General features: G+C 35.5%; 1 protein-coding gene across 1 annotated transcript in view; it reads left to right on the forward strand.

The window, feature by feature from the left end:
* LOC149088786 (poly(A)-specific ribonuclease PARN-like) overlaps nucleotides 1-12669 on the forward strand; it is a 107116-nt gene that overhangs the window by 86088 nt on the left and 8359 nt on the right. Inside the window, exons 16-17 of the mRNA XM_089250123.1 lie at nucleotides 6940-7011; nucleotides 8033-8108. Coding sequence (XP_089106249.1) covers nucleotides 6940-7011; nucleotides 8033-8108 — 148 coding nt within the window. The remainder of the gene's footprint in view (nucleotides 1-6939; nucleotides 7012-8032; nucleotides 8109-12669) is intronic.

Below are 12669 nucleotides of genomic sequence, written 5' to 3' on the forward strand. Positions count from 1 at the left end.
AATTTCCGACATCTGCTACATTCTGCTACTATTTTGACAATTTTCTCCTCATTTGTTACAAAAATGCCGAAATTCTTCAATTCTGCGCCATCTTGCACCACAAACAAAATTTTCCCTTAGGAAATTTTGAAGTTGCATCACAATAGAAGCTGACTTTTCAATGATGCCATTGGTCTTCCTCACAATTTTATTTCTTGGGGGGCTGTAAGTGAAATTAGTCAGCATCTTCAACAGATTTTCAGTCTCTCGTTTTGCTTCCAAGTTTTTTATTATTCATTTTCTACTATTCCTTCTCTTGATATGTCATTTTACACCATTCACCAGTATGTCTAGTGTTCAATGGAAAATGGTTTCCAGCTGCGCATCAATTAAAATTACCATGGTAATGGTTGGTTTGAAAGGTATTTGATGTAAGATTCCAGCAAAGCTTATATAGGCAGACAAATAGAGGTCAACAAAAATTCAGAAAACTTTTCTTTGGGTATGTGGTAGACACTCTGATAATGAAAATGATATGGTGACAAGCTAGCATCCCTCACAGCTACAGTGACCGTTTTCGTCTCATCATTATCATATTCTGCATACCTAGGCTAATTGTATTTTAAAGAGTACGGTGATGGCCCCTTCCAAGATCTGAATACTATGAGAAACATTGGTCTGTATCATAAAATATGAGATGATCTAACAAATCTATGAAATAAGTTTCCCTGGACCTATCCTTTTTTTAACAGTCATCCCACACAGGCTACAGTGATTTGGGATAGAGCAGTTATACAGACAGCTAGAGGATTCCACATCTGGGAATGTGGTTTACCTAGCTCGTTATTTTCTATGGACACCCGGGTCACAATTCTTCACGGGTCCCTTTATTAAAAAAATATATAAAAGCCCCTATATGCAATCATGTGAAGGAGCAGGGAAGGCTTGAGACAAAATTCTCAATTGTGTAAGACATCATTCTGGTGCCCCCCCCCCCCCAGGTCTGTGCCTCTGTGAGAGATAACACAGGCAGTTTGGTTATTAAAGCTCTTATCCTGGGCTTTATATTCACTTACTTCATAAACTTATCACATATTTATTGCATATTATATGAGTGGTGTTCCAGCTAGATTAAATGAATTAAAAATTACAATGGTTTCTGCAAATTATTCAATCCAAAACAGTCAGTTTGAAATTTGAGAAAAAATTTTCATTCTAATTTTTGATTTGGAAGATAGAGCGCAACACTTGACAGGGTTCCCAGTGACTTGGAGAATCAGGGACAGTAAGGGAATTGGAAAATATTTGTCAAAAGTCAGGTAAAATTCTAAATACTTGGGAAAAGTCAGGGAAAATCTGAAGAAGAAAAAAATCAGTATAAATTTACATTCAAATGGTTTACCTTCACTTTTTTCCATGGAAGATTATTTTTCAGATCCTCAGAGGGAGGGAAAAAAAATCCTTATCAACATTTTCCTCTGGATCCCCTACTGAGAGAAATGTGTTATCAGTTGAAGGGCGGGATTTTACATACTGGAAAACAATGTTGACAAAGGAACAATCTGCCCTCTTAGTAAATAGATGATGGGATCTGTCTAAAGAGGAGAGACTCTCCATTGTTGAAAACAAAGCCAATACCATCTCTAACTTTTTTTCTTCTGAAAAAGATTTTATCCTCTTGCTTTTTTTTTCCTGCCTGTGGGTAGAGAACCTTTAACCGTTTTATGTTGAAGAATGATTTGAATTCAATTATCTCTGAGATTTCCAAGGAAACTAGTATTGTGTGCAAGATCATATACACAATTTGATTTGGTGGCAAAATATTAACATTCTGTCTGTAATGTGCTTTTTAATGGTATATTATCACAAAATGTTATACATTCAGCCCTCCCCATATTCGTGGTTCCTGTATTTGCGGGTTTTTTTCCTTCATTGGAATTTTTTTCAGCAATCGTCATTCACATGTTTTGTTTACAAGATTGGAGTTGTGCGTGTTTAGGATGGCTCATTTGTCTAGTGCTACTGATAATGCTCTGAAAGGAGAAAAAAAAAGTGAAAACTTTACAAGAAAAATTGAATATATTGGCTATATACAAGAATGACGTCACTCTCCACTACCATATGAAGGTTTTTTAACAACTGAGTCTGTAGTGTAGTGGTCTAGGGTATTCACCCAGAAAGTGAAAGGACATGGGTTCGCTTCCCCGCAGTGACAGTTGAATTTTCTCTTTCCAAAATATATCTTCGCAACAGCCAGTTGTTGAAAAACCTTTGTATATTTGCTATGCTTGGCGAAAGTAAGTTAATTACTGCTGTGGCTTGCCATTACGGAATCAACGAATCTATGGTGAGATATATCAAGAAAAGGGAATCTGAAATTTGGTCAGCCGTGGGTGTAGCTGCACCTGTGGCAGTGAAAACTTTGCATCGCCTATGCAATCCACGTGTTTCTCATATCGAAAATGCAGGGTTTTTTTGCTAAAAAGTTTAGCAGCAGACCTTCTTTGTAACAGTCTTCTGCTACAAAGAAGGGAAGGGTAGTGAAATGTCTCTTTCATCAGAATTTTATGCAAGTAAAAGTTCATTTCATTCGTTTAAGAAACGATTTGGATTACACAATGTAAAAATCACTATCGATCAAGCCACTGCTGACCAGGAGGCAGCTAGAAAATTTCCAAAGAGACTTTGTAGAAAATTATTGAAGAGAATTGATATTCACCTCAGATGATGTTTAACGCTGATGAAACTGCGCTATTTTGGAAGAAAAAGCCGCAGAAAACATTTATCACCCATGAAGAAAAGCGAGCCCCTGGTTTTAAGGCAGACTTATGGTAGTTAAGGTAGACTTACTATGTTGTTTGTGCAAATGCGTATGGGTACATGATAAAGCCCACCATAATTTTTAAATCTATGAATCCGTGAGCATTGAAGGGAAAGGATAAGTCAAATCTCCCGTACAGTATTTTTGATGAACATTAGAAAAGCTTGGACTACGAAAACACTTTTCCTGGATTGGTTTAAACAATGTTTCATTCCGGAAGTACCATGAGAGTGAAGACATGTCATTCAAAGTTCTTTTGATACTGAATAAAACTCTTGGACACCCAGATGTCAATTAGTTCAAAGTTGATGGTGTGGAAGTCTGTTATGTCTTTTAATACAACATCTATCATTTAGCCCCCTTGATCGGGGGTAATGTGAGCAGTCAAGGCTCACTATACATGTCACTCAATGAAGATGATTGTGCATGCAAATGCAGAAAATATCTTGAAGGTATGGAAGAATTATGCTATCACTAGTGCCATTACTGTCATCACTAGAACCATGGCAGCTCTTAAGAGAGAAACAATTTACTTGGTTGGATTGATCTTTGGCCACAATGTGCACTCCAGGACACAACCATTTTTCCAGAGCCAACTGAAGAGATTATAAAAGACATTGTCATGTTAGCAAAACAGGTGGGGGGAGAAGGGTTCAATGATATGGATATAGAAGAGAAGTCGAACAGCTAATTAATAGCAATTCAGAGGCATTGACAGAGGAAGAATTAATGCAGTTGATTGCTCATGAAACAAGCGGTACCAGACAAATCAAAATAAAGAAGTAAAATACAAGTTCACCATGAGTAACATAGGGGAGGGCTTCGCAAGTTGAAATCAGCAATAGATTATTTTCATGATGTAGATCCCTCTATGGTACATTCTTCACATGTAGAAAAATTGTTAGAGGAAGTTTTGTCAACACACTCCAACATACTTGATGATATGAAGAAGAAACAACAAACAGAAATCACAATGTTCTTTCAGAAAACATCAACAATCAATCGCTGCACCCTCTTTTACATTCCCTTATACTTTTGCGTCATCCTGCTCTTCTCACGATGTTCAAGAAACGAGATAAACAAATAAAACTATGTTTTTGGTTATTCGCAGATTTCCCATATTTTCCCCGCCCCCCGAATGTAACCTCCATGAATACGGGGAGGGGGGGGCGATGATAATTTAGAGTGATATTGGGTGGTTTAGAATTGTTATGCGCGTTACAGTGTATGTGCTTTTGATCAGAGAAATTTTTGAATTTGGTCAGGGAAATGATCAAGCAGATGGGAACCCTGCTTGAACACATAACAAGTGCAACACTTACATGAATTATCTTTTCGTTCCTTTGAAACTAGCCACAACCATGGTCTAGACCAGTGATTCCCAATGTGGGTGATGAAATGTTCCAGGGAGCAGTAGAAGCTACGGGTAAAACAACATAGGATCCTATGGGTTAGATTGCGTTGGGGGGACGATGGGAGAAAAAAAATTCTGAAGAAGGGGCGATGGCACAAAAAAGTTGGGAAACTGGTCTAGATCATAGTTTCCCAACCTTTTTTGCTCCCATCGCCCCCCCCCCCCAAAGCAATCTAACCCATAGAATACTATGTTGTACTCATAGGTTCTACCGCCCCCGGGGCGTTAATACCCACGTTGGGAATCACTGGTCTAGACACACACAAAGTGATTTTAATTAATGCTCACCTGGAAACCATTTTCCATTAAACACTCAACATGTCAGGGAATGGCGTAAAAGGAAATGGCATATCAAGAGAATGAATAATAGAAAACTTGGAAGTAAAATGAGAGACTGAAAATCTGTTAAAGATGCTGGAAAATAAAATACATGGAGAAAAGCAATCACAAATCGGTTAAAAATAAAGAGTGAAAACAAATGTACTCATATTGAATTTTTTGTGAAAATAGAATCATTCTATTAAATTCCTAATAGTTAAATCATTATTTTATATTTTTTATTTCTGTAGTTTTAAATTAAGAAACAATGTAACAATGTAAGTCTAGTTTTTAATCACTATTAAATTTCTGAGAATTTCTAAGAATAAAATATTTAAGAATGACCCAGGAAAAGAAGTAATCTCAAAGTATGTCGAATCAAATTGAAGTAATATAATCAAGAGCAAACTCATCACAAGAGAAACGCATCATTTTAAATATGAAATGGGTAAACTCTGGTAAAAAAAAGCAAGATCAAATGTTCAAAAATGATTGTAACTGAAGAGAACAAAAGCACTATTTTTTTTTTTTAAACTTGCATCAGCAGCAAAAACAAGAGAAAAAATAATTACTTCTCAAATATATGAGTGTAATGTCTCTTCTGTAGTGATTTTATTTTTAATTAGTGATTATATCAAGTCTACAAGCTAAATCTAAAAACACTCATTTTCAAATTATTTTTGAAATCTGAAACGTCGTCTGTATGTTAAAAGCCTCTCATTTGTTGATATTGTAGAGAATGTAAAAATATAAATATCAAGAAGTCTCTCAAAAAATTTTTGATTTAAAAAAATATAATTATTTCTTCTAGAGGAAGTCTCTATGTATTTTGTACCTTGTGGGGGGGGGGGGCACCCCCTTCTTCTGAGCTGAAATAACACTTTTTCTTAAAGTAAAGTGTAATCCTGTGTATGCTACTGCATATATGTATATAAAAACTGTGTGTTTTATTTACTGCCAAAAATTTAAAGTGCTACAAATCTGATAAATGCTGCTACAAAAATCAAATTTTTATTTTCCACTCCTGCATTTTATGTAAGTGACCAACATTCATTTAAAAAAAAAATTATACTTTTTAGTCTATGCCTGATTCATGCTGAATTAACTAAATCACTATTTGAAAATACAGTTGAACTTGGCTAATTCAAAGTTCACAGGGACTGCAAAATAAATTTTTTAAAAGCCAACAAAATATCCAATTTGTCTTGAGTGACAGTATTTCTGATGATGATTGGTGCAAAAATTCAGCTCGCAACATAGCTACATTATGTTAGCATGTGCACCTATATCAAAAAAAATATTTTTTAGTCCACAAATATGTAAGCTGAAGTATCACTACTACATTTGTTCTGAATAGTTGCATAGTTTTATATTCTACTGATTTTAATTTTTTATTCATTGAGTTCACCAAACATTTTAGTTTAAGACTCTCAAACTCTCAAAATAGCCACAAAAGTGGCTTTACTGTGCTTAACAGAAATTTAATTTAAAATTAAAGAAAATGGATACATCAATTAATCAAAAAGAATTTAAAAAGACATTTACATGTGTAAAAAATTGAAAATTACAGTCGAGAGCTAGCTTATAGCGAAATCAAATATTATGAGGTATCGGTTAGAATGAATTTTTTTTATCTTCAAATGAACTTGCACTACCAAAATAATGTTAAAAATACCACTTTTAACAAACTGAAATATAATATTGAATATAATGAAGATTTTGGAAGGAATGAAATTTTTTTTATGATGGATCGTTTCATGAAATTAAAAATTCTCTCTCAGAAACAAACTCTGAAGGTGAAGTGCTACTGTACTATTTCAAGAAAAGCAAGAGTTTTGTTCTGTCTGCACCATCCTATTGCTAGATGGTCCTCTCCTGGCTATAGGCAGCACCGGTCATGCTGATTCCCAAAACCTTTTGAATAAAGTGATTGGCATAACCACAGTTTTGTTTACTATTTGAGAATCATTGACTTCAGTATATTTGTCTGATATTCTATTCTGACCTGCAAATATCCTTATTGTTTGTGACATGTGAATATTTATAGTCTGTATAAGTATAGCTTTTTTCATCAAGTTCCATAGGTTGAGAGACGCTGCTTTAAGTGGATTCCTTTCATTAAACTTGATTATTTATCTTGCATTGATTATGATGAATATTGTTATTGTGAATGTTTTTTAAATCTTTTCATATATATCCAGGCTCGACTGTACTAATAAAAATAATGTGCTATATATTCAATATGCGTATGATGTATGAAAATATTTATGAGACAGATGTTCCGCTATTTAGAATTCTAAGAAACTGTTCAATTTTACAGTTTACCTCTTGTTAAGTGTTCATAATGTGAAAAAATTATTAAAACTATTTTCATCAAAATAATTTTTAACATTATTTTGGTATGCAGATTATAAGTCCCATTATGTGAATGCAGTGTCTGGGTTCATCATTACAGGCAATGATGCATTAGCACCTAAAGGTAAATATGTTTTTTTTTCAAACTTTGAAATGCAGTGGTATCTTGTGAAGTCTGAGCCCCCTTTAACACAACATGAAATGGGAAATAAAATAGTTCAATTAATTAGTTCATTTAAAAATTCAAATAAAATAGTTCAAATAATTAAATTTTTTTGTTAAATTTGAGAAGCGATCTTTAAATTCCCATAATTTTTATTACTACTATCATCACGCTAGCACAGTGACAAGGAATGTCTTACGTATAATGGGAGGGGGGTAACCGTTTAAGCAGTTTTTAAAATTTTCTTGATCCGTATTATAACTGCCACATTGGGCATAATAGTGTGTTGAGAACCTGAGATACTTTGGGGTGACCGAAATAAAGCAGATCAAGTTGGACGAGGTATCTATTGATGGCTGCTGCAAGGGTTAAAGCTTATAAAGAGCAATAAATGCTTGTGGCTATTCACTAGCAGGTCTTTATTATCTGAAGCAGCTAGACCTCATAACTTCACAAAAATCATCAAATTAACAAAATTCATGCTTTTCTTTTTGTATATTAAAATTGTGTTTGATTTTGATGCATGATATTGAATAATTTCTTATGTAGGTGTGTGTGTTTAATTGATTATCACAATTTTATTATTTTTAACCTAATGCATTTTCACTTCAACTTCATAATAAAATTAATATAGTTTTTTTATTCTGTCAGATATGAATAAGTTAAGGTAATAATTGTTTCTTATTCTGAGCTAATTTTTATTGTCAGTTAGCTTAAGCTAATTTTTTTTTTAAAAAGAAGTTTGATATAATGACCTTCCAATATAACATCTGTTCCAAGGGGAATACTGGTATGGTGGGGGAGGGGTCGTTATAATGAACGTCGAATGCAATAGGTCAAAAGAACAAACATAGGGAAAAAATTAATTGACATATTTTAGGGTGGTTCATTTTTTCCATACAAAAGTACCTGCACTTGTATTCAGTTAAATGTGTTTTATGAGAACAAATCTATATTGTTTACTTTCCAATCTTGTTTATAGAAATGGCTGACAAGTATGAAGTTTCTTCTTTTCAGCAGTATTTAGAGAATATTAAAATTAGGACAAGAAAAGAATCGTAAGCATTATTTTACTTAATTACCTTGTAATATTATTCATTTGATAACAGCATGCACATAACTTTGATGCAAATTCTATCATTAAAAATGAAGTGGTCTGTAAGTAAAGTTACAGAAGGCTGGATGAGCCCATTAAAGGATGAAAAGGGTCATTGCATCAAGAATTTTGTAAGCACTTTAAAAACTTCTGGAAAAAACTTTAAAGACTTACAAAACTCTTCATCAAAAAACTTATTCTCTCAAAAAATTCACCGCCATGCAATTCACTGCTAGGATTTTTCACCGCCGGAAAATTCCCAGACTAACAATTCACAGACAACAGTTCGATGAGAGTCAGAAAGCGAGGGAGTGAGCGATTGAGTTACTGAGCGAGGAATTGGGCGAGTGAGTGAGCAAGCTACTGAGTGATCTAGTGAGTAGGTGAGTGAGCTACTGAGCGGATGAGTGACCCAGGGAGTGAGGGTCGTATTCACCGACATGGTTTAAACTGTAGTCACAATTTTTGGATAAGAGATCAATATAGATTGGTTACAAACCTGAATCTAACCAATCCGTGTCGATCTCTTTCAAAAAAATTGTGACTATAGCTTAAACCATGTCAGTGAATACCGCCCTGTGTGAGCTACTGAGTGGATGAGTGGCCCAGTGAATAAGTGAGTGAGTGACCTAGTCAGTGATCCTAAAGATATGGCGAAAAGTTTTAATAATGACTTTATTAGAAGAAATTGAGATACCGAAGAAATTACAAATTGCTGTTGCACACGAGAATATATTCAATAATTCCATTAACTCTATATTTTACTCAGAATCTTCTAATGAAACGTTAAAAGGAATAAATAACCGAGAAATAACAGAATTAAAAGATAATAAAGTAAGTGGATACGCGATGAATTAACTCCCTAAATGCTCAAAATCATCTCCTGTTATCCCTTTGATATTATAAAAACATTGTTGATCATCATTAAGCAATGGACAGGGTTCGTACGGGTCAGGGAAAACCTGGAAAAGTCAGGGAAATAAAAATTTTACTAAAAAAAGTCAGGGAAATCAGGGAAAATGGTCCATTTTTGCTTTAAAACCTGGAAATTTCAGACAACGACCTGGAAAATTGTCACGATTGTCGTCTGATCGGGAAAAAACATTGATCAAAAATAATAATGAGGGGAAAAAAATCCATCGGGATGAAAAAGGGGATTCCGATAACATCGTAAATATTGATAATCCGTAAAATATTGCAATATATCGCAAAAAACGTTAGATACTGCCAAGGAGGAACGAAGATTTCGTAAGTCCGCTTGGAAAAGCGTATTGCTACGACTTTATCATAATTTTTTCTAGTGTTTCCAGAAACATAACTACGCATCGTAGAAAGCCATGGGTACAAAGCTCAGTTGCGATAATTTCGTAAGTTGACTTTCGTAAGTTTCAGTTAGGAACGACGGATGACGCACGGGTATGTTTTGATTTTCCACATGGGTATTTTTATTTGAAAAAAATGTGTTGTAAGAAAACTTGTCTGAGCGGATCGTCAGTAGGCTGATTGGATCGAAGCAGTCAAAAATGACCAGTATAAAGCATGATGGCAGCTTTGCGGTAAAACTCGCAACATGGGCAGATAAGTTATCCACAACTATGCCAAGCATGTGAAATCAGAGTTCAGTGAACAACCCCCGATTGCGTAACTTCTCGGTTCTAGCGCTTACGCGAGTGCAAGCCAACTGTAAAGAATTTTGATGCAGTGAAACCAACTATATCTTTGACTAATTATGTCACAATGTCACAAAGGAAACAACTGTAAAAGCTTAAATCTTGTGGGCATTGAAATTGCTGAAAAGGGAAATCTTTCATTTCTTAATTGTGTTCCATTTTTCTTCTCCATCAGGTGTATTTGAAAAGCATAAATTTGTGTAAAAAAATCTACGATTATGATGTCATTATGATATTGTAATTAAAATTATTTTATAATTAATATAAATAATTTTATAATATAATTAATTTTTTTCTAAATTTTAATTTATATCAATTTTTTGATTTAAAAAAATCTGGAATTTTTTGAAAATTTGACTGGAAAACCTGGAAAAGTCAGGGAAATTTTTTTACGAAAATGAGTATGAACCCTGAATGAATTATTTTTTCATGATGAACTAGCTGTTACCAGAGACTTCATTGGTGTGGATTCTGCAATCTCAGATTTACTCAGCGATGTGTGTGTGATTCCTCCTATACCACTTTAACACCTCATGATCCCCATGGGTGATGAACTTTCAGAAATCCCGTTTTAGTGCGCGTCTACATCTATATACTGTATATAAAATAACATGTCCGGACTGATTCATCATCGCCGAGAAATAACCGCTCAAGCTATAAATATGCCATTAGGTCGATATTGTAATATATTCAATATAACATAGAAGAATCAGATTTTTTAACCATTTGTGACACTACTAGGTTAAAACTGACTAATTTACTCACTCGCTCAATCACACACTCATTAGGTCACTCACTCACTCCTCTCTCACTGATTCAGTAACTCAATCGCTCACTCCCACGCTAACCGACTCGCATTGAACTGTTGTCTGTGAATTTCCTAGCAGTGGATTTTCCAGCGAATTTTCTGGACACATTTTTTATCATGCACAGTTTTAGTTTTTTGACATGACAAAAAGACATCTTTTTTTTTAATATCATGTTTTGGCGCAGTTTGGCCAAATTGGTCCTTGCGCCAATAAATTTAAAATCCAATCCAATCGATCCAGGTCAAGGATGAAACCCCCCCCCCCATGTCTGATTTGGGCCCCTACATGGATGTTCAGACTCTTCGGTTTGCGGATGAAAACGGAGATAACATTAATTTCAAAATGTTTAATTGATGCTTGAATAATTTCTGCATAGTTACTACTTCACCACAGGTGATTAGTGCATTATATAATATAATTTGATTTTGTATACGTGTTAACCAGGCGTGTACTTTTTTAGTCTGCGGTCCACAAACTGATACAATTATCGTGTTGTAAGCACTCGGTACTTACTTAACACTTTGATGGAGCCGGATGATATCTCTTGTCCCACTGTCCCTGGATTGGAGAGGCAGTGGTACGTTGCATTATATATTTATTAATTATTGGGGGCTCAGCCCCCTCGCACAACTTATTAGGGAGGGGCTCAAATATCTTCAACCCCAGGTTGCAGTGCCTAAAGTCCGGGGACAGGGCCGGATTTAGTCATTCAGCGGCACGGTGCAAGAACAGTTCTGTGGTCCTGGTGATGAGGGTTAGGTCCTGAGGTCAACTAAATTTTTGCTCTACAAATCCACCAAAATTTATTTTAGGGGTGGGGGTCTTTGAATTTGGATCCCAAAAAATTTTTCCGAGGAGGAGGCCCCAGTAAGTAGGGCCGTTCTAGCGCATGGGCAGACTGGATATGGGCAGTGCAGGTGGTTACAAAGCTTCACGTTAACAAGAAATATGTAAAACAATATAATGTCTAACAGGGCCGCAACTAGGAGGTTGCAGGCGGGTCTAGTGCCCTGGGTACTGTACTAGAGGGGACACAAATTTCACTCTTTAATCTCTCCTTCAACATTATGAGGGGGCGCCAAAATACATGCTTGCCCCGGCTGACCAAGCATCTAGTTGCGGCCCTGATGTCTAATACTGTGAAATAAGATTTTGAATCGGGATGACTGGCACTTCAAGTCTGATAGGGTGAGCCCCTTGCCCCGAGGGCTCATCACAGTGTTAAGGCCATGGCCAATTCATGGGAAAGGTAGACCGGGCTGTAGGGACTTTAGTTATCGATCTTATATTTATAAATATATAAAAATATAAAATTTCTTGAATTTCAACCAAAGAAGCTATATAAAAAATCTTAGTCTGGGGGTCCTTTCAAAAATTAAGGCCCCCATCCAAGGATCTAGTCCGGGCTGCAGATTCACTACCATATGTGTGTCTTTTAATAAATCGACATTTTTCATCAATGGATTCAATAGAATTTCAAGTTCTGACTTTTTAAAGTATGTAGTTAGCGTAAAATATTATACATAATCAATGCAGTAAAACCCATTTTTACGGCCCCTAATATTTTACAGCCCAGTGCGATCTCACCCTTCGCAGCTTTCCAATTCCGGAACTGGGGGCCGGAAGTTGTGCACCCTAGGTTTAACCAAACGTATTAAAGCATTAAACGTAGTAATTGCATGTAGCAACATTCACGTGCACAAAGGGGTGATGTAATACCCCTCCTCCTACAGCCGAAATTGTAGTGTTATTTTTCAGGAAAAAACTTGCCCGTCATTTGGGGGGGTCCGGGGGTCCTTGTTCCTTTCCTCGGCTTTAAAAAATACACTAGAAGCAATATATGTGTATACATACATTGAGTATAAGTTCTTTGTCCCCCCTCCCTCAGAAAATGACGGGCCTCCCACCCCATCAGAAAAAAATGAAACCTGACCCCAGCCCTTGAGAAAATCCTGCGTACGCCTATGTGTAGTAATAAGAGGGTTTTTGATAAAAGTATCAGCAGAATATCAGAATATTTGTGGTACAAATATCAATGAATCTC

This window comes from Pholcus phalangioides, unplaced genomic scaffold (genome assembly GCF_987345545.1).
Source record: "Pholcus phalangioides strain wild (caught in Gottingen) unplaced genomic scaffold, Ppha-v1.0 ptg000003l_1, whole genome shotgun sequence".
In the NCBI taxonomy this organism is placed as follows: domain Eukaryota; kingdom Metazoa; phylum Arthropoda; class Arachnida; order Araneae; family Pholcidae; genus Pholcus; species Pholcus phalangioides.